The sequence below is a fragment of the Hyperolius riggenbachi genome, chromosome 2 (assembly GCF_040937935.1).
Source record: "Hyperolius riggenbachi isolate aHypRig1 chromosome 2, aHypRig1.pri, whole genome shotgun sequence".
Classification (NCBI taxonomy): Eukaryota; Metazoa; Chordata; class Amphibia; order Anura; family Hyperoliidae; genus Hyperolius; species Hyperolius riggenbachi.
Genome location: NC_090647.1, coordinates 544,814,599 through 544,834,843, shown reverse-complemented (window position 1 = coordinate 544,834,843; position 20,245 = coordinate 544,814,599). Strand labels below are relative to the sequence as shown.

General features: G+C 44.1%; 1 protein-coding gene across 1 annotated transcript in view; it reads right to left on the bottom strand.

The window, feature by feature from the left end:
* The window catches only part of VEGFD (vascular endothelial growth factor D), an 89,212-nt gene extending 72,650 nt beyond the window's left edge, over positions 1–16,562 (bottom strand). The window contains exon 1 of the mRNA XM_068266211.1: positions 16,032–16,562. Within this exon, the coding sequence (XP_068122312.1) occupies positions 16,032–16,118 (87 nt within the window). The 5' untranslated portion in view covers positions 16,119–16,562. The remainder of the gene's footprint in view (positions 1–16,031) is intronic.
* Between the last annotated feature and the right edge of the window lie 3,683 nt (positions 16,563–20,245).

Here is a 20,245-nt window from a genome sequence, read left to right as displayed (position 1 = left end):
CCCCCCTGTGTTTGCCTATGACTTTTATGCAAAACATCTAGCCCATGAGATGGGCTTCACTTGCCGTCCCAGCCAGCCGCTCTGTTCTGTCACTATCACCGCCTGTAATCTGGCCAGTCCCAGTCATGGGCAGCCGTGTGCCGCTGTGCACCTCCATTGCGCTCCCGTCCCTGGGAGCATTCTGCACCTGGGCAGCTGCAGGAGCAGGATGAGGCATGCTCAGAGGCACACAACCGGCCAGATCACCATCTGGGGTAACAAAAGAACTGAGTAGGCGGAGAAGATGGCGAAGGAGCGCACACACCACACGGGGCTAGAGGAAGCCCCAGGTAAGTATAATTACAACACAAATAACTTCTCAGTTTTCATTTGAAGCAGCAGGGTCAGCCATACTATGCCTGGACAAAAACAACACACAAAAAACCCCACATATATAAGTAGATAACTACTTGTTCTACTTTCATAACACATGTATTGTACTGTCCACATTGTGATTTCAGTGAACTTTATATAGTAATTTAAAGTGAACCTCCGGACTAAAAATCGACTCAGCAGCACTGAAAAGGCTTGGTGTTTCTTTAACAGTTTCACAGCATCAGAACTTTGTTACTCTTATACAAGCCTCATTTTTAGCTGCACAGAAGAAAACTGCCCGGGCTTTTTTCCCCTGATGCTGTGCAAAGCATGATGGGATTTCTGATGTTGTTGTTCTCGTTCTGCTGTTTTGGTGCAATTTTTTTTTTTTTTTACATTTTGAATTTGACATTTGAAGCCTAGCGTGTGCAGCTGGGAGGGGTTATCAGGACACAGGACAGTTGGAACTGTATCTCCTGCTCCCTGTCACCTCCTTTCAACCAAAAAGATGGCTGCCCCCATCACAAAGATGGCAGCCCCCATGAATCACAAACATTTGCCTCTTCTTTTAAAACAGGGTGGGTAAGAGATTATATTACCTTTCTATTCTAATTAACATAACTAATGTAACTTGATGACAATGTTTGTTTAGGCTGAAGTTCCCCTTTAAGAGAATTCTGTTCCTGGCATTTGCCATTTTGGTTACCTCTACCTGCAGCCAATTCTGATGTCATTTCCTCCCTTACCCTTTTTTTTTCTCCTAGAATCTGCACGGTCTTAGCTAGCTTGCTCTGTAAACATGTGAGCTCAGAAAGATCAGGTTTCAACCTCACGTCATACTGAACTGCCCTCAGCCAATCAGTGAGGAGCAGGAATGTAGTGGGAGGGGTGATGCCAAGCTTCCTTCTCGTTGGCAATGTACCAAATAGAGCCAGGCTGACAGATGAGATTTATTACAGCAGAAACATTTCTGAATAGATTTGAGTGCTTGCAGTGCAGGGCTGCAGGATCAGTAATAAACACAGAGCAGTGGGTAAATGGAATTTGGATTTTGTGGCTGACAATTCTGCTTGAAATAAAAATGTGCCTGTAGTGCAATGGCAATAAGATGAACATTAGAATGGTGGTTTTACATTACGCGTCCATCTGAAAATGGCGCCTGCGAATAATGGCGCACGGTGTTGCCGCTAATCCGTTTGTCGCTTATCGCTATTTAACTATAAAGCCTTATTGTTATTTAGCGTTAATGCCTTATCGTTATTTAGCGTTAACACACAGAACCCTCTCTGTACCTATCCCTAACCCCTAAACCCCCCCTGGTGCTGCCTAACACTAACCACCCACCTGGTGGTGCCTAACCCTAAGCACCCCCTGGTGGTGTATATTGTACTGTAACTATACCTAACCCTACTCTCACACAGAACCCTCCCTTTACCTATACCTAATCCTAAGACCCCCCCTGGTGGTGCCTAACCCTAACCACCCCCCTGGTGGTGCCTAAACCTAAATCTCCCCTGGTGGTGCCTAACCCCTTGACAGTGTTACATTAAATCCATTCACCATTTTGCAGTTAAATAACGTCTGCAGTTTGGCTTATGTAGGGCGCTATTGATAAATAACGTTACTGTGTGCCACTATTGATAAATAACGTTACTGTGTGCCGTTTTTCTTCTTTTTTCCCTGTGTGCCATTATTATGCAGCACTAACGATAAATAGCGATAAACGTATCTTTTTAATGTGGCGATTTTTATGCATAGGCGCTGTGCGCCATTATTCACTGATCCGTTATATTACACCTGGATGTGCAAAACCACTGTATATTGGTAGTATTGGTAAACCATGAGCAGATCTCCAGTAAATAAATGGATGGAAGTCTAAAGTTCAGTACGGTGCATATAGAAGTATTCGGTGATAATCATAGTGATTGCTGAATATCGATCAGGAACAAACTAGTGATCATGTGTTTATGCCTAGCTTCTGTGTAAGCTGATCAACAATGTACAACTCACAAGGTAAATTAAGACTGCTTTCACAGTGGGACGTTACAGGCGCACGTTAGAGCAGCCTGTAACGCAGCCCAACTCACAGTAATGAAAAATCAATGGGCTGTTCACAGTGCCCACGTTGCGTTACAGCGTAACGCTACACGTTAAGTGAAAGTACTGCATGCAGTACGTTATACACGTCTAAGCCGTTAGACTCTTTGCACATGCTCAGTAATGTTGGAGGAGGAGGGGAGAGTCCGCTACTGCAGCCAGCCACATGGCTAATTAATATTCACTGCACGGTGTGACATGCAGTGTTTACTTCCAGGAGCGGCCGCTTTGTGTGGCGATCGGCTGGCAGGACCACGTGGTCCGCATGCATCAAAAAGTACGCATCACGGACGCATCAAGAGCCGCCTAACGCGGCTCAATCTGACGTCCAACTTCAACACCACCATGCGTTGCGTTAGGGGCACGTTATGCGACCTAACGCAACGTCTTAGTGGGAAAGAGACCTTTAAAAAAAAGAAAAATCGGAATGTTAGCATAATACTGCCCCTGTTAAGCTCTCTTGTCAGGCCATAGTTTTACTTTACTTTGCAGGTGCAGTAAATTCCCGGTGAAGTGGGCGTGTTCTCACGTGGGTCGGGCCCACGCATGCGCAATCTGAGCCGACCCAACAGGGGTCAGCGATCCTTACAGGCTACAGCAAGACCCCAGAGAGGACTGGAGCTGTGCCGTGAGACCCAAATTACTTCCCGGGGCTGGAAGAAGCCCCAGGTAAGTAAAACTGCATTTTTTTTCCTCACCCCGTGAGTCCTTTAACTGCATGCCAACCGCTCCACTTGTGACAGCAAAGGAAAAGAGGCGCCCAATATATATAAAACACTTTAAAATCAATAAAATAAAGAAGGTTGAGGTGGCTTACCTCATAGACGACAAACTCACTTAATTAAGGAAGTTTAATGGATAATTAAGCACAGGCAACGCGTTTCGTGGGACTATGCCCACTTCCTCAGGCCAATCAAAAGTGCCAGAGCCGTCTATATGCCAGACTCGGGGCGCCTCGCTCCACGCGTGAACACGGCAGCAGCCCCAGGACCACTCCACGCCAATTGGCGTGAAGTGCTAGGGGCTCCGCTCCGTCATCAGTCTCCCAGCGGCGATCGCCGCTAGGAGACTGTTAGATGGCAAAACTGCCGTCTATTTACATGGTACAGTGCTGCAATCTACGGCAGCGTTGTACTGGGGACAGCCGTGTGACCCGACTGTCCCCGAGACACGCAGGAGCGATTGGCTGTCATTGGCTAGCGGGGGAAGGGAGGGCGGCATTAAAATAAAATAAATTTTAAAAATGGTAATATTTATTTTAAAAAGTATATATATATATATAAATAAATAAACATGCTGCCATGGATCCGAGCCCACCAGCAGAAAGCTCTGTTGTTGGTGGGCAGAAAAGGGGGGGGGAATCACTTTTGTGCTGAGCTGTACAGCCCTGCAGCAAGGCCTTAAAACTGCAGTGGCCCTATTAGTAAAAAATGGCTTGGTCACTAGGGGGGGTTAAGACCGCGGTCCTCAAGTGGAAGTGGTTAAAACTAGAAGAGGGTGACATCTGATTGGTTGCTGTGGGTGACCGACTGCCCATACTTTGCATATTACCATGGCTTCTTGCATTGCATTCCTAAATGAACCCAGTTTGTCTATACCCCCAAAGGAAAATCCCAGCTTTGTCACCTGCCCTTTTATGAGCATACAGATGTGTACTTTCTGCTAGGACTTATCAGAGCGGAGTTATGCACGGAGGACTGGAGGAGGTTGACGTCATGGGAATTAAATGGTTTTCTGGCATAGAGTTTCATAACAAACTTTATTACACAGCCTTGAGCCCAGGAATGGAAAATAACCTGAACGGTGGACATGTGTGAATTCACGCTAATCGTCCGTGTTTACAAAACTTAAACCGCATGCGGCCTTATCACAGATGAAGCTAATTCTGTTCCACTATCCAGCAAACTAGTTCTACAAGGAGGAAAAAACACAGCCAATCATCCAATGAGAGCGAACTCTCTCCAGAGGGTCAGGAGTCTCAGGACATGATGACTGGATAGCTGTAGCCAGGCTCCAAGAACTTGATTACCGATTTCTGCTACGTCCAATGACTACAGATGATCTCCCTTGCTTGCAAACGTTCTCATTCCTGATGTATGAAGGAATTACACCAAGACAGCAATCACTTCTTGATACGTTTTTAATTTGTTCCTTGAAAACGGTGGTGGTAGAAAAAAGTCTCCAATGGTAATAGCATAAAGTTGGAGTTCTGCTTTCAGGGGACACTGAATACAGTATAAACATGGGATTTAAATTTACTTAGGACTTCATCCAGCCCCCTGTAGCCTGCAAGGTCCCTCAGCGCCCTCTGGGTCCCCTCCAATCTCCCACTGGCATCTCCGGTAGCGCACGACTTCGATGGGAGCCTTCACAACTGCACATGCGCGTCCTGTCCATGCACACTCAATCACACGCCCGTCTCGTGATCGAACACATTTTTATCATGTGTTCAGAGTCCCTTTAAAGGACAACTAAACCAAGAAGGGTATGGAGGCTGCCTTATGTATTTCCAATTTAAAGAAGAACTGTACTAAAAAAATAAAAGCAATGATTAAAATTGCTTATTGTCTGCAATATTCATTTAGGCTACTTACACACTAAGACGTTGCGTTTTAGGGGACGTTATGGTCGCATAACGTGCACCTAACGCAACGCATGGTGGTGCGGGAGAGGACGTTAGAGTGAGCCGCGTTAGGCGGCTCTATCCGCATAAGGTCTCCCAGAGTGGTGCTGATTGGCCGGCGGGACCACGTGATGCGGAGCGAGACACTCCGCATCACGTGGTCCCGCCGGCCAATCAGCGGCCGCCAGTGCAGTGCAGCCATGTGCGCGGCTACTGTATCGGCATCTCCCCGCCTCCTCTCTGCCCCCCACTGAACATGTGCAAACAACGCCGTAGCATGCTGCACTTTCACTACAACGTGCAGAGTTACATGTAACACAACGTGGGCAGTGTGAACAGCCCACTTGTGTTACATTGCTGTGCGTTGGGGGAGCGTTACAGGCTGCACTAACGTGCTCCTGTAACATCTTACTGTGAAAGCAGCCTTAGAAACCACTAAGTCAGTGTTTGCCCATTGTAAAATCTCCTCTCCCTAATTTACATTCTGAAAAGTACCACTGGTGGTGACATCTTTACTGTTGGCTGGTACATCACTGTGAAAGGTTTGTTTACTTTGTGTTGCTGCAGCCAGTAGTAATAATACCTGATCTCCCAGAATGCTCTGGGAGGGGAATTCCGCATATCTTAACAGCCTAGCCTAAACATCCCAGGAACGACGGAGCTACATACCCAGATACAGTAATATATAGCTATAGAAAATGTTTCTGATGCTGAAACCAGTTTAATTACCATAAAAGTGGGTGCCCTGAATAATTTACCACATTCTATTTTATGTCACTACAGGGCCTCTTTAACCCAAAGGCAGCTTCAAACAAAACAGTTTGTTCCACAGCGCTGTACAGAGTATATTGTCTTGTCACTTACTGTAACTGTCCCTCCGAGGGGCACACAGTCTTCCATAGTCTTATGTCTATGTATGTGTAGAGTAATTTTAAGGGGGGGGGGCAATTAACTTATGTTTGTTTACTTTGGATATGGGAGAAAACCTGAGTGCCCAGAGGAAACCCACTCCAACACAGGGGGAACATACAAATTGCCCTCAATTCACTAAGCTTTATCAAACACTTAATCAAACGTTTGATAATTTACCTCATGGGTAATATCTAATTTTGAATTCACTAAGGTGTTATATATTTATTGAATGTTTTATCCATGAAACATTCGATTTCGATATATATATATATATATATATATATATATATATATATATATATATATATATATATATACACACATATATATATATATATATATATATATATATATATATATATATATATATATATATATATATATATATATACACACATATATATATATATATATATATATATATATATATATATATATATATATAAATAAAACACCTTAGCGCCCGTTTCTACTTGTGCGGTGCGGAATCCCCGCGGATCCCCCGCTGACGAATTCACATGCGGGAGCGAAATCGCATGCAAATTTTACTGCGATTTCACATGCGATTTTGCATAAGTTAGTGTATATGCGAATTTAACCATGTCAGTGCCTGTGTTCTTTTTACATTTCTTTCATGCGAAATTGCGTTAAAATTCGCATACCAAAACCGCATGCGATTTTCCTATTAAATACATTGAATGCGATTCATATAGCGGTGTCCGGTATGTGAATTCTGAGGGCTCTGCCGTGCAGATTTTTTCTGACAAGTGGAAACAGTCCCATCCACTTGTATTGTCTATGCGAATCTGCATGCAGGAAACGCATGCAGATTCGCTCTAATGGAAACGGGCCCTTAGTGAATTCAAAATTAGATTTTACCCATGAGGTAAATTATCAAATGTTTGATAAAGCTTAGGGAATTGAGGCCAATCTCTGTGCAGATAGTGCCCTGGCTGCAATTTAAACCTGGGACTGGCACTGCAAGGTGAGCGTGCTAACCACTACACCACCGTGCTGGCCAGCATAATCACACATAATATCTGACAAGGGCACCCCTTTGGGCAGCCATAATTATTCTTGTCAGACTATGTCTGACATTAAAAGGCTAAAGGGAAAAACTGTAATGTCGATCTGAAATGGCTAAAGTGAGCCCTTGAGAATAGAATTATGGAGGATGCCATAGCTTAATTGAACTGTATTGGCCATTTCCTCTTTCCTGGCTTGTTCATGGGTTTGGCATCTGGCATTTCTATTTTTGGTTTTATTGCTATCATTTACTCAAAATAAAAAGTCCTTCAGCACAATAGCTGAGCACATGCCTTTGATTAGCGGAGACATTGTCTGGTAATGTGTGGGGTGATTTCGGATACACATCTGGAACGCTTAAGATTGCAGATGTGCCGATGACCGCAGTGCAGAGACCACTCAATAAAAACCCAGGCTACGCTTGTCAGAAAGTCTTCGAAGGTCTCGAAAGGTCAGCTATAAACTCGGAGGACACAGGCTGGGGCTAAGAGGAATAACAATCCCGCTTATTGAGACAGAAGTAACAGCTTGCAATATTTTTACAAGGAGCTTTTAACTTTGAAGGTCAGACAACCCAAAACTGAGACTTATACTGTCGGTAGAGTGTAAAGAGTTAACCCACCAAAGATTCCTTTACAATTTACAAACATTCTGGTGCTGACTCTGAGATATTTGCAAGGAGAATTCAACTTTTTGGGTGGATTTTTAATGTATTTCGCATTAGGGAGAATACAGCAAGAACAACGGGAACACAGAGTGGGCAGAAAGGAACATCCAAGTTGTTGTCATCCAAACAGAAACAGAAACTAGGACAGTGAGATCTTCGCATTGGAGTCCGCGGAGTGAGAAGGCAATTCAATGCATGGGTGAGCCCACCAGGGTCGGACTGGGACACTGGGGGCCCACCAGAAAAATTTCAACCTGGGGCCCACACATCCCATGATTGCAGTGAAATAAAGGGCGTGGCCATGCACTGGAAGTTGGGCGTGGTCATGATGTATTATAGACAGGGCCAAATGTACATGATCTTAGCAGCATTGTAATTCAGAGACACTGCTGCCCAGCACAACTTTGCATAGAGTCCCCTCCTTCAATATAAAGTAATGTCCTAGTTACCATACATATGACATTGATTAGACTGTGAGCTCCTCTGGGGACAGTCAGTGACATGACTATGTACTCTGTAAAGTGCTGCAGAAGAGGTCAGTGCTATATAAACACATAATACAAATATAGCACACTAGGCTAGATATGGTGGGAATCATTTAAATGTGAGCAATGACAAGTAATGTCAGGTGCTAGCAATTGTGAGGCCCACCGAGGGAATAAACTGTACTACTGTGGCCCAGTCCGACCCTGGATCCGCCCATTCTTCATCTAGCCATGCCAGCACATGTACAATGGGCGTAAATTGGTGCTTGTGAACATATAATGCAAGGCTTTAGTGTCTGTCAATGTTGTGCTAACATTTGGTCACCAGACGCTTGTACATTTGTCTTTGCAATTAAAAGGACCACTATAACGAAAATCGTAAAACTTAAAATACATGTAAACACATACAAATAAGAAGTATATTTCTACCAGAGTAAAATGAGCCATACATTACTTTTTTCTTATGTTGCTGTCACTTACAGTAGGTAGTAAAAATCTCACAGAAAATACAGGTTTTGGACTAGCCCATCTCCTCATGGGGGGGGGGGGGAGGGGGGGATTCTCATGGTTTTCTTTATTTTGAAAACCACTTACTGAATGGCAGTTGCTCTGTCCTACTGCCAAAATAGTGTGCAGCGAGCAGGAAGGCTGGCCAGCATCTTTGTACAGATCCTTTCAGGGAGTGTCTTTAAAAAAAGTAAAGGCCATGCTGAGAATCCTCCATGAAAACATAGACTAGTCCAAAACCTCTCACTTCTGTCAGATTTCTACTACCTACTGTAAGTGACAGCAACATAGGAGAAAAGTAATTTATGGCTCATTTTACTCTGGAAGAAATGTGCTTCTTTTTTGCATGTGTTTAGATGTATTTTACATTTTATAATTTCTCGCGATAGTGGTCCTTTAAGTGTACTTGTTTTTGAGATAGTGCCTTGGATTCCATCTCTTTATAAATTGAGGGAGTTGCCTACAACCTTGAAAAGAAGCTCGAGTTCTGCTGCCTGCATGACTTTCATATAAACAGATAGTGTTGGTGTTCAAATTCGGGAGATTGAATTCTGAAACCCAAATTCTACCACACACCACACTTCAGCACCTGAAAAAGTGGACAGGGTCACGGGGAGGTCACTCATTTGCGGTTCACGTGGCCCTGTCCACTTCTTCAGGTGCTGAAGTGTGGTGTGCGGGAGAATTCTGGTTTCCAAATTCAATCTTCCAAATGTGAACACCAACACTATACAAAATGTGCTTCTGGTAGCTCTACATGGGCATCCTCTTTACTTGCCTTTCCTTTCAGATGGCTATGCCTGCAAGAAGAACATATCAATGCCTTAAAGGACAAATGAAGTGAGAAGAATATAGACCAGTGATGCCTAACCTTGGCACTCCAGCTGTGACAAAACTACAATTCCCATCATGCCTCTGCCTCCCCAAGTTATGCTTAGAGTAATGTCAGAGTATTGCAATGCCTCATGGGACTTGTAGTTCCACCACAGCTGTAGTGCCAAGGTTAGCCATCACTGATATATTTATTTTCTGTTAAATACCAGTTGCCTGGCCGCCCTGCTGATCTATTTGGCTGCAGTGGTGTCTGAATAACACCAGAAAGAAGCATGCAGCTAATATTGTCAGATCTGACAATGTCAGAAACACCTGATCTGCTGCATGCTTGTTCATTGTCTATGGCTAAAAGTATTAGAGGCAGAGGATCAGCCGGAGAGCCCGGAAACTGGCATTGCTTAAAAAGGTAATAAATATGGCAGACTCCCGCCCAACCATATTTACAGTTGAAAGTTTTTTGTATATTGTATGCATGCTTGCGGGCAGCTTGCAAGAGGTCTGCAAAAATGCTTACAATGTAAAGAGGCAAAATTTGTACTACTTTTGCCGGGGAGGTAATAGTATGTATGTAGTGTACAGAAAGTGTATGAGTACCTTCAGACTACAGATGAGTGTTCCAAATCATAACCCTGTTCCAAATGATTCGGAAGAGAACTTTAAAGGGAACCTAAACTGAGGAGGATACGGACTTTTCCTTTTTAAATAATACCAGTTGCCGGACTCTGCTGCTGATCCTGTGTCTCTAATACTTTTAGCCACAGCCCCTGCACAAGCATGCAGGTCAGATCAGGTGCTCTGGCTGAAGTCAGACTGGATTAGTTGCCTGCTTGCTTCAGGTGTGTGACCCAGCCACTACTGCAGCCAAAGAGATCAGCAGGACTGACAAGCAACTGGTATTGTTTAATAGGAAACATCCATATCCCTCTCATTTAAAGTTCCCTTTAAAGAGAGTCTGAAGCGAGAATAAATCTCGCTTCAGACCTCCTAGATAGCAGGGGCATGTGTGCCCCTGCTAAAACGCCGCTATCCCGCGGCTTAACGGGGGTCCCTTCACCCCCAAATCCCCTCGGTGCAGCGGGGGAGCGCTTCCTGGTTGGGGCAGGGCTAACCGCCGCAGCCCTGCCCCACGTGCGTCTGTCAGCGCGTATCTCCGCCTCTCCCCCGCCCCTCTCAGTTTTCCTTCACTGAGAGGGGCGGGGGAGAGGCGGCGATGCGCGTCTGATAGACGGCGCTGAGAGGCAGGGCTGCAGCCGTTAGCCCTGCCTCCAGGAAGAGAAAATTTTACGACCAACTTGCGACCAAGTCTTGCGGGGGTGGGTTTGGGGGTGAAGGGACCCCCGTTTAGCGGCGCTATAGCAGCGTTTTAGATGGGGCACACATGCCCCTGCTAACTATGAGCTCTGAAGCGAGATTTATTCTCGCTTCAGAGTCTCTTTAAGTTCAAGCGCAGCAGACCGTGGCGGGGAGGGTAAAGCCACCCTTGCTTCCGCCTCTGTGTGCTGCCCTCTACGGTGCGCTCCAGCTACTTCCTCCTTCAAGATGAGTACATACTTTTTTCCCTATGTCGCTGTCACTTACAGTAGTACAATAGTTTCCAGTAGCTAGTAAAAATCTGACAGATCTGTCAGGTTTTGGACTAGTCCATCTCCTCATAGGGGTTTCTCAAATTGACTTGGCCGAGGTCACCCTGCTTGCTCTCTGGCACTCCTCTGACAAGGAATACAAGGAGGGGGACATTTGGGAAGAGGGGCTGCCTATTGCCGCCCTCTAATTGTGATTCGTGTTGCTCCATGGAAGAATCGCCCCTGCCTGATTTACAATAAAACTATATAGTGATAGCCAGGCCAGCAATATTGAAATTGAGCATCTGTGTTATTTCTGCAGTCAGGGCCGGTTTAAGCTGCAAGGGGACCCTGGGGCAAAGGAAACCTGGGGGCCCCATAGATTACCTTCCCCCCCCTCCCCCCCAAGAAAAATCAGCTCAGCCTTCACGCTGGCACACCTTGTGGTCTGACTGCGTGCCCCGCTATTACATTGATAGGCAGGTACATACCGATGCTGGTCCAGCCAGCAACAGTCAGCACGTTCTCCTTACATGACATCCATGCCTGAGTCACATGATGGGAGGAGCGCTGCACTATGGCTAGCCCGGCCTGGCCGTGTGTATGTAATGCAGCCAGGTAACCATGGAGACCAGGACGCTGCCTGTCGGAAGCAGGTGCCCATGGCCTCGGCTCCCAGACCCCACTCTTTGCATGACTGCATCACTGCCCGCAGCGGCACCCAGCCCAGGCTGAGACCGCATGCACCCGGCCAAAGCATCCAGCGGCTGCCGTGGCCAGGACACACTGTGAGGGGAAGTGGCCGACATCTTTGGCTGGCAAAGGGGGCCCCCAGGGACTCTGAGGCCCGGGGGGCGATTGCCCCCTTTGCCTCACTTGTAGCGCCAGCCCTGTCTGCAGTCTCTTATATTACTCATGGCTGGAGACAGTGGAGAGAGAATCATTAGCCCCGCCCTGACCTTCCCCTGGACTTGGCCAGCAAAGAGATGTGCACATATCCAGAGAAAAGTTCAGTCTTCTTTTCTGTAAACTAAGGTTGGCCTGATTAATGACCAATTGAGCAAACAATTTCTGTCAGGAAACCTTTCAGTGTTTATAATTCTGCCCAGCCGCACGTCTGCTTCCTGCGCCGCGCAGTGACTCACAACCCGCAGAGTCTAATCGCCTCTCAACTTTCACTGTCCGGACTTCATGTAAGGTGATTCATGCTTATCCACAGTGACGCAGCATCAAAGCACAAAGTGATCGTTTTAGCCGTTCTCATAGGAATAGAAAAAGCAGACGGCACACTAGCCTTGCAACTCCCAATTCCAGAGATGGAATCCCGCTAAAAGTGGCCACACACAATACAGTAAAATGATCCAATTTTACGGCAATCCGTTAAAAAAATAAATAAATAAATAGGATTTTCCAAAAAATCGAAAGCTTTTTTTTTTTTTTATTTGTGCAAGAAATCTGATCGGATTTCCTATTTTTATTCGATAATAGTCTATAGGGATTGCTGGATTTTTCTGAACAATTTTTATGAAAACTGAGTGGTGTAAGATTGTAAGTTTTCTTACATAAATTTTCAAGCAATTTTCTCAGGCTGGGCGCACACATGGCTAGGCTGTGTATGGAAGGTCGAGTTTTCTGTCATGTGCATTTTTTTTGTGAGTGAGTTTTTAGTGTGTTTGCACTATTTTCCGCATATGCGGTTTTCTAGTGTTTTGCATGTGTTTTTACGCATTTGCGGTTCACATATACATTTTGTACGCGTTTCCCATGAGTTTTTTGATTGCATTTTATGCAAATCACTAGGAAGACACCAGGAAGCGGAAATACATCCGAAATCTGATATGTACGAAAACGCATGAAAAACGCATACAAAACGCATTGCATTGCATTACCGTTGACTTTCATTATGTGCGTTTTGGATGCATTTTTGAAAATTATGCAACAAAACCAGGGTTTTTAAAAACGCCCATTTGAAAACGCGTAAAAACGCATATGCGTTTTTTGATGCGGCACATTGACTACCATTAGGGGCAAAACCACTGCGTTTTTCGCTATGCTAGCATTTCTGCTAAGTGTGTCCCTAGCCTCAGAGTTTTCAATCATTTTTTTCATAATTGGGTAAAAATTGAACACATGTGGTACATTGGTCAGATTTTTTTTTTAAACGTTACAATCAGTCAGAAAAATGTATCGCAATTCTTGCAATTTTGTCAGTCGGAGCCAGTCTGACGTAAGCGAAGTGCGCGGTTTGCGCATCTCTCCAGCAGCCGCTGAAGAGATACATAGTGGGAACACTTCTCCTGCGTAGACTGGCCGCTATGACGGAAGTGCCGGGACCAGTTACTGGAGCATAGCATAACGTTTGCATCAACTCAGCATGATTATAAACCTACCTGTATTACTATTGTCAGGACAGTAGTGACAACTGCTGCACAAAAATGAATACGGCAAAAATAAAATATGTGGGTTGCTGCATAGTACAGATGATTTAACAGGTAATTGATTTGATTATAATGAACTGAAATGTCATTGGTAGCTGTGGATTACTGTCCTTTGCACATGATCACTGATTTATAAAAGACAGATAACTAACAGCTTTTGCTGTTCAAGACCTGCCAATCAGCCATAGTGTTGATCCTAATGAGTCATTTCAGTTCAGTAAAATTTGAAGGAATTCTTCCAAATACGATTCGTATCGCAAATACGATTTCATGGGTAGTCTTGGTTTTGTGCAATTTTCACACAAATGCACTGCAGTCTGTGAGGCACAAGAAAACACATTTTCGCATACATGCTTTAATAGGAACCTGAAGCGAGAGGGATAAGGAGGCAGCCATATTTATTTCCTTTTAAATAATACCAGTTGCCTGGCAGCCCTGCTGATCTTCCTGACTGCAGTAGTGTAGGAATACCTCTCCTGAAACAGGCATGCAGCTTATCTTGTCAGATTTTTGTCAGAAACATCTGCATGCTTGTTCAGGGGCTATGGCTAAAAGTATTAAGGTAGTTCTACATCTAGCGATTCTGTTACAATTGACAAAGCTATCAACTTTATTGGGCAATCAACTTCAGTTAAGTTGAACAAATATCGATTGACCAGAGGCCCAGACATTATAAGTGATAACTTACGTGATTCAACTTCACAAACCATTCTGACCAATGCTGTGTCTCCATGCTCTGAACGCAAAAATCAATTCAGAGTCGATTGATTGATATGTGAACAGTAGCCGATTCCTGTGCGATCAACATCTTGCATCCTGCTCGATTGACAAAGCTGGTCGATTCAACATGGTAATCGGCCACTTTTCACCGATTGGTCATACTGGTACACACTTTATTCTCTCTCAATTCGATAAAATGATCAAATCGAATGGTTGATTGTACAGCAAAATCGCAGGCTTATGGCCACCTTTAGAGACACAGGATAAGTAGGACATCCAGGCGACTGGTGTTTAAAATTAAAGGGGAACTGAAGTAAGAGGTATACGGAGGCTGCCATATTTATTTCCTTTTAATCAATACCAGTTGCCTGGCAGCCCTGCTGGTCTATTTCTCTGCAGTAGTATCTGAATCACACCAGAGACAAGCATGCAGCTAGTCTTGTCAGATCTGACTTTAAAGTCTGAAACACCTGATCTGCTGCATGCTTGTTCAGGGGCTATGGCTAATAGTATTAGAGGCGGAGGATCAGCAGGGCTGCCAGGTAACTGGTATTGATTAAAAGGAAATAAATATGGCAGTCTCTGTATACCTCTTACTTCAGTTCCCCTTTAACTAAAAAGGTCAGCCTCCATATCGCTGCTAGTACAGGTTCCCTTTTAAAATGCATATAAGCATAAGAAAGTTATATTTTCACATAATTATGCGTCACTGGGAAATTATGGATCATAATTACTATACATGCAAAATTAAGTTTGCAATAGTCTGAAATTTCACATTACGGTTTTGCATCGTCAATCCTTATTTCGTTGAAAAATAACTACGGAACTATCCGAAATGCAAGCTGATCATTAATCAGCCTCAGAGACTGACAAGTAAACCTACTATATACTGTACATACTGACTATATACCTACCTATACTTACTACTTACCAGGGACGGATCTAGGGGGGGGCAAGCGGGTCTCTTGCCCCAGGCGCAGTTTGTGTAATTCTTAAAAAGGCGGCAAAATTTGGATGGGGAATGGCAGTTTAGGCGCCAAAACCTGACCTTGCCCCAGGCGCAACTTGGGGCAACTTGGTCTAGATCCATCCCTGCTACTTACTGAGACACTGAAGCGAAAAAAAAATTATGATATAATGAATTCATTGTGTAGTATGGATAATGATGAGTAGAACATTAGTAGCAAAGAAAATATTCTCATTTTTATTTTCAGTTATATAGTGTTTTTCATAACATTGCATCATTCTCTAATATTTGCAGTTTACACACTACTCAGCATTCTAAATGATTTTACAGAGCAGGCCAGTGAACTATTGACCTGTCCTCTGCTGAAGAAAAAACAATAGTGACTGACAGTTGACATAACAAGCTTCAAAAGACAGAGCTCTCTGTGGAGCTCAATGGCTCTTTTGCATACAGTAGATAACTGGAGTTTCTTAACTCTTCCTGTACTGGAAACAATATTAGACGTATATGTCTCTGCTCCTAATGTTTTATTTCTTAGCTGTACTACACATACAAATCATATCATAATTTATTTTTTCGCGTCAGTGTCTCTTTAAGAGGTAGTTGGAAAAACGGAGGTTGGAAAAAATGAAAAATGTCTAGTGATTGGTCTACAATTAAAATTTTACATTCTCTGAGTTCTACGATTCGACTAAAATTACAGAGTTGAGGTAAATCGGATTTCCGATCTGAAATCCGGAAATTTCAATTCCGTGGTATCCGAATGTGAACCCCTACTTACCGCGGGTGAACCTACACAGCAAACCGCATTCTGCCACACAGGAAAACACGCCCCTTACCTTAACGCTTCCGCTGTCGTAGTCAAACGCCTGAAGAAGCTGCAGAGACGCCACGACGAAGCCTGCAACACCCCACAGAGCGCACATATTGGCTCGCTGCGTCGGCGGTAAGGATTATTAGGCGCTGGATAGGATGCAGCTGCAGACGCCTATTTTAATGTACATGATGTTAGGAGAAGTCCCACAAGGAAAACAGGCGGATTGCTGCAAGAAGCTCCAGTAATGATGGGAAGAGGCAATTAATGGCCAGAAATAGAACAGCTGCTAAATGACCTATGTGGAGTTCAGCTTGTGTCCAGCCTGTAGGACCATCCTGCAGTGAAGCCGGCGGACGACCAGGACAGGGATCACCGGGAAGCAGTCAGGAGGAGAGCTCAGGTCATTATCTCTGGACACTGGAGAGGGATCTGCAGCGGGTGGAGAAGAAGTAATCCACACAGAGAATAGAAAGTTTCCTCACAGCGCTGAGGGAAGCATGTGTGCTAAATGTGATACAGAGCTTGGCAGTACAGACAGCCTCTGGCTTCTCTCCCATCCCAGCTCTGGGAAGAAGATGACAAGAGCCAATCGCCTCTCAGGATTCCTCTAATGACTGACTGCTGCTCACCAGTATACCAGAGCAGATACCTGAGACAGGGCTCCGCCCACATCCTGCAGGATGCTGAAATCTTACTTGTTAGATTCATTCTGCCTGTTGCAGATAACTGGAAGTGGAAAATTATGTATTTAGTAGGGATGGTCAAGAAGTTACGTAAAATTGCCATCAACTTGGAATTATTAGCAAACTTATGCAGCGTGGAAATAGATCAAATGCAGTAGCGGCTACCTCTGATTGGGCCATTTCTGTTTTAGGACCATCTCAGAATTGTTAGAATGTCATTGGCTATTGATAGTATTTATATAGCACTGACATCTTCATCAGCACTTTACAGAGTACATAGTCATGTCACTGACTGTCCTCAGAGGAGCTCACAATCTAATCCCAGCATGGTCATAGTCTAGTGTCCTACCATATTATTATTATTTTGTATTTATACAGTACTGACATGTTCTGCATCACTTTACAGAGTACAGTCATGTCACTGACCGTCCTCAGAGGAGCTCACAATCTAATCCTACCATAGTCATAGTGTAATGTCCTACCATATTATTATTATTATGTATTTATACAGCACTGACATCTTCTGCATCACTTTACAGAGTACATAGTCATGTCACTGACTGTCCTCAGACTATGACTATGGTAGAATTACATTGTGAGCTCCTCTGAGGACAGTCAGTGACATGACTATGTACTCTGTAAAGTGATGCCCAAATTAACGCATTGGCCAATGTACCTGGATTGGTAGTCATCATTAATGTTCCCTTTTGTATATCTATTTGTAACTGTCCTTTAATAAGCACTGTGTAATTGTCATTGCAAAGCCACAGGCATTTAAATACAAAATAACAAAAACAAAAAACAAGCAAAATAAACAATCTGAAGAAAATTCTAGACTGAGTGATTTCAGTCGGAATACATGAAAAGGAAAACTGTCCAATTAGGTTTTTTAGAAATAAACTTTAATCACGACAAAAGACATAGGATTCCATATGACACTTTTTTTTTATTTCCTCCCATAGTATAAAAGGCACCTTTACGTATAGAAATGTATAATGGTTTGCTCCAAGTACTTTGGTTTCTGAAAACAAATCTAACGCTTGCACAGGACATGAGGAAAACAAAGACAATGTACCCTGTATGTATTTAGAGAGAGTGGCCTGTCTAATTTCCCCTCATCTGTGACTACTCACACGTGTGTCTACTTCCTGATTTCATGGAAGCAGACATAGGGTTAACATCCAGCATTTACACATTAGCTGCTCTGTTAAAGAGACTCTGTAACAACAAAAACCTCCCCTGGGGGGTACTCACCTCGGGTGGGGGAAGCCTCCGGATCCTAATGAGGCTTCCCACGCCGTCCTCTGTCCCACGGGGGTCTCGCTGCAGCCCTCCGAACAGCCGGCGACAGAGCCGACTGTAGCTTCAATATTTACCTTTGCTGGCTCCAGCGGGGGCGCTGTGGCGACTTTCGGCACGGAAATAGAAGGAAATACCCGATCTCCGTCGGGTCCGCTCTACTGCGCAGGCGCCGGAAACTTGCGCCTGCGCAGTAGAGCAGACCCGACGGCGATCGGGTATTTCCGCCTACTTCGGCGCCGACAGCCATCAGAGCGCCTGCGCAGGAGCCAGGAAGGTAAATATTGCGTCACGGCTGTACGGAGGGCTACAGCGAGACCCCCGAGGGACGCAGGATGGCGTGGGAAGCCTCATTAGGATCCTGAGGCTTCCCCCACCCGAGGTGAGTACCCCCCAGGGGTCGTTTTGTCGTTACAGTTCCTCTTTAAAGTGGACCCAAATTAAAAAAACAAGATTTCAAAAATAAAATCTATTTTCTAAATTATAATAATAAATAGCAGCCTTTTTTCAGCTGCATGATGACAAATATAAAATATTTTACATTTATTGGAGGAACCCCTCCCTTCCTTTCAAATTGCCGGGACAAAATCCGGCAAACTGGTGGAGTAGATGGTGTCCGGCAATGGAGGAATTGCTAATGGCTGCCCCCAGTATAATCCTAGTTATGAAAAGAGAAGGGTAAAAAGCATGCACTGAAATGCTCATAGGCTTGAAGGAGTATTTATTTATCTTTGTATGTGTCAGAGTGGTGCAACTAAATATTTTTAATTAAAAAAAATGTTTGGTTTGGGTCCGCTTTAAGGTGCGTACACACGTCTCATTTGATGCCTGATTGTCGCTCAAACCGGACGTTTGAACGACTTGTCATTCAAACAAAGTCGTTCAGACTCCTTGTACACACAGATGACAAAACGTTTGACATACTAATTAATTTCAGCTAATTTAAATGTCGTTTGACTGGTCAATAGACTGGATAGAACACTGGACCAGATCAAAAGACTGATGAAACGACTTGTTGTTTGAATGTCAAGTCGTTTGTACACATGTACAGATCTAACTGTCGTTTGAACAACAAACAGTTAATCCACAGATCCGCTGAGCGGATCAGTCAAAACTGCTGCTATCAGTCTAACGATCGAACATACACACGTTCAACTGTCGTTCAAACGGTTTAAACAGCAAGTCGTTCAGAAATATCAGACGTGTGTACGTACCTTAAAGTGGATCCGAGATGAACTTTTACTCATTGCATAATTGTGTTCCTTTCCTATTGTTTATAGGGCATTCCTCAAGCCAAATACTTTTTTGTTTTTGTTTTAATACTCTAATTCCCTATAAACTAAACAAGCGACGCCCACGGGTTTTCAGAGAGCCTTGGCATTTTCAGACAGTAGCAAGGGCTCATGGGAGCTCAGTCTGGGCAGGAGGAGGGGGAGGTATTGCTAGCCAGAGATTTCAGAGGCAGAGGGGAGGAGGAGGGGGGATTAGGTTTTTTTGCACAAGATGCAGATAAGCCTGCCTCCGTGTAATGTTTACAAACAACATGGCTGCTGTCATTGTATCAAAGGAAGAAAGAATCATATTCTATTAAAACGGTTTGCAGCTAGATTTGCTGTGTAAACTATCTAAACTTTAGATAAGATACATAGACAAGTTACTTGTTATAGTTAGTTTTTCATCTCGGATCCGCTTTAAGGCAGGCAGCTAACACAGCTGAGAGATCACACTAGTGATTAATCACAGATGAGGGGAGATTAGACAGGCTAAACTCTCTAAATACATACAGGGTGCATTTCTCTAGTCTTTTCCTACTGTCCTGTTCAAGAGTTCAGGTCCACTTTAAAGCAGAACCAGCCATAGTCATTATGAAAATACAGGTTTTTTTTTTTAGCTCATATAAATTGTAAACTGTAGCTCAAATATAACATGGAATAGCCCACTATCTGTTTTGTTTTTACTGTACTGTAATGATATATTGTGCAATTTTCCACACACATAAACATACACACGACACACAACGGTGCCCAGTTCTACATAAGCCCCGGCCCCATAAGCCAATAATTGGAGTAGGAGGAACTGACAACTCCGTAAGCTTTACTGTAAAATCTATGGCTGTTCCTCCCATAGTCTATAGTGGGACAGAGGCAGAGTGGGAGTCTAAAGTAAGCTCCACCCTCTCCTTCCTTTTTCATTAAATTAAGCCACACCCTCCTTTTTGAGACTTGCAGGAGAAAGGGGGAGTGGCATCATGGAC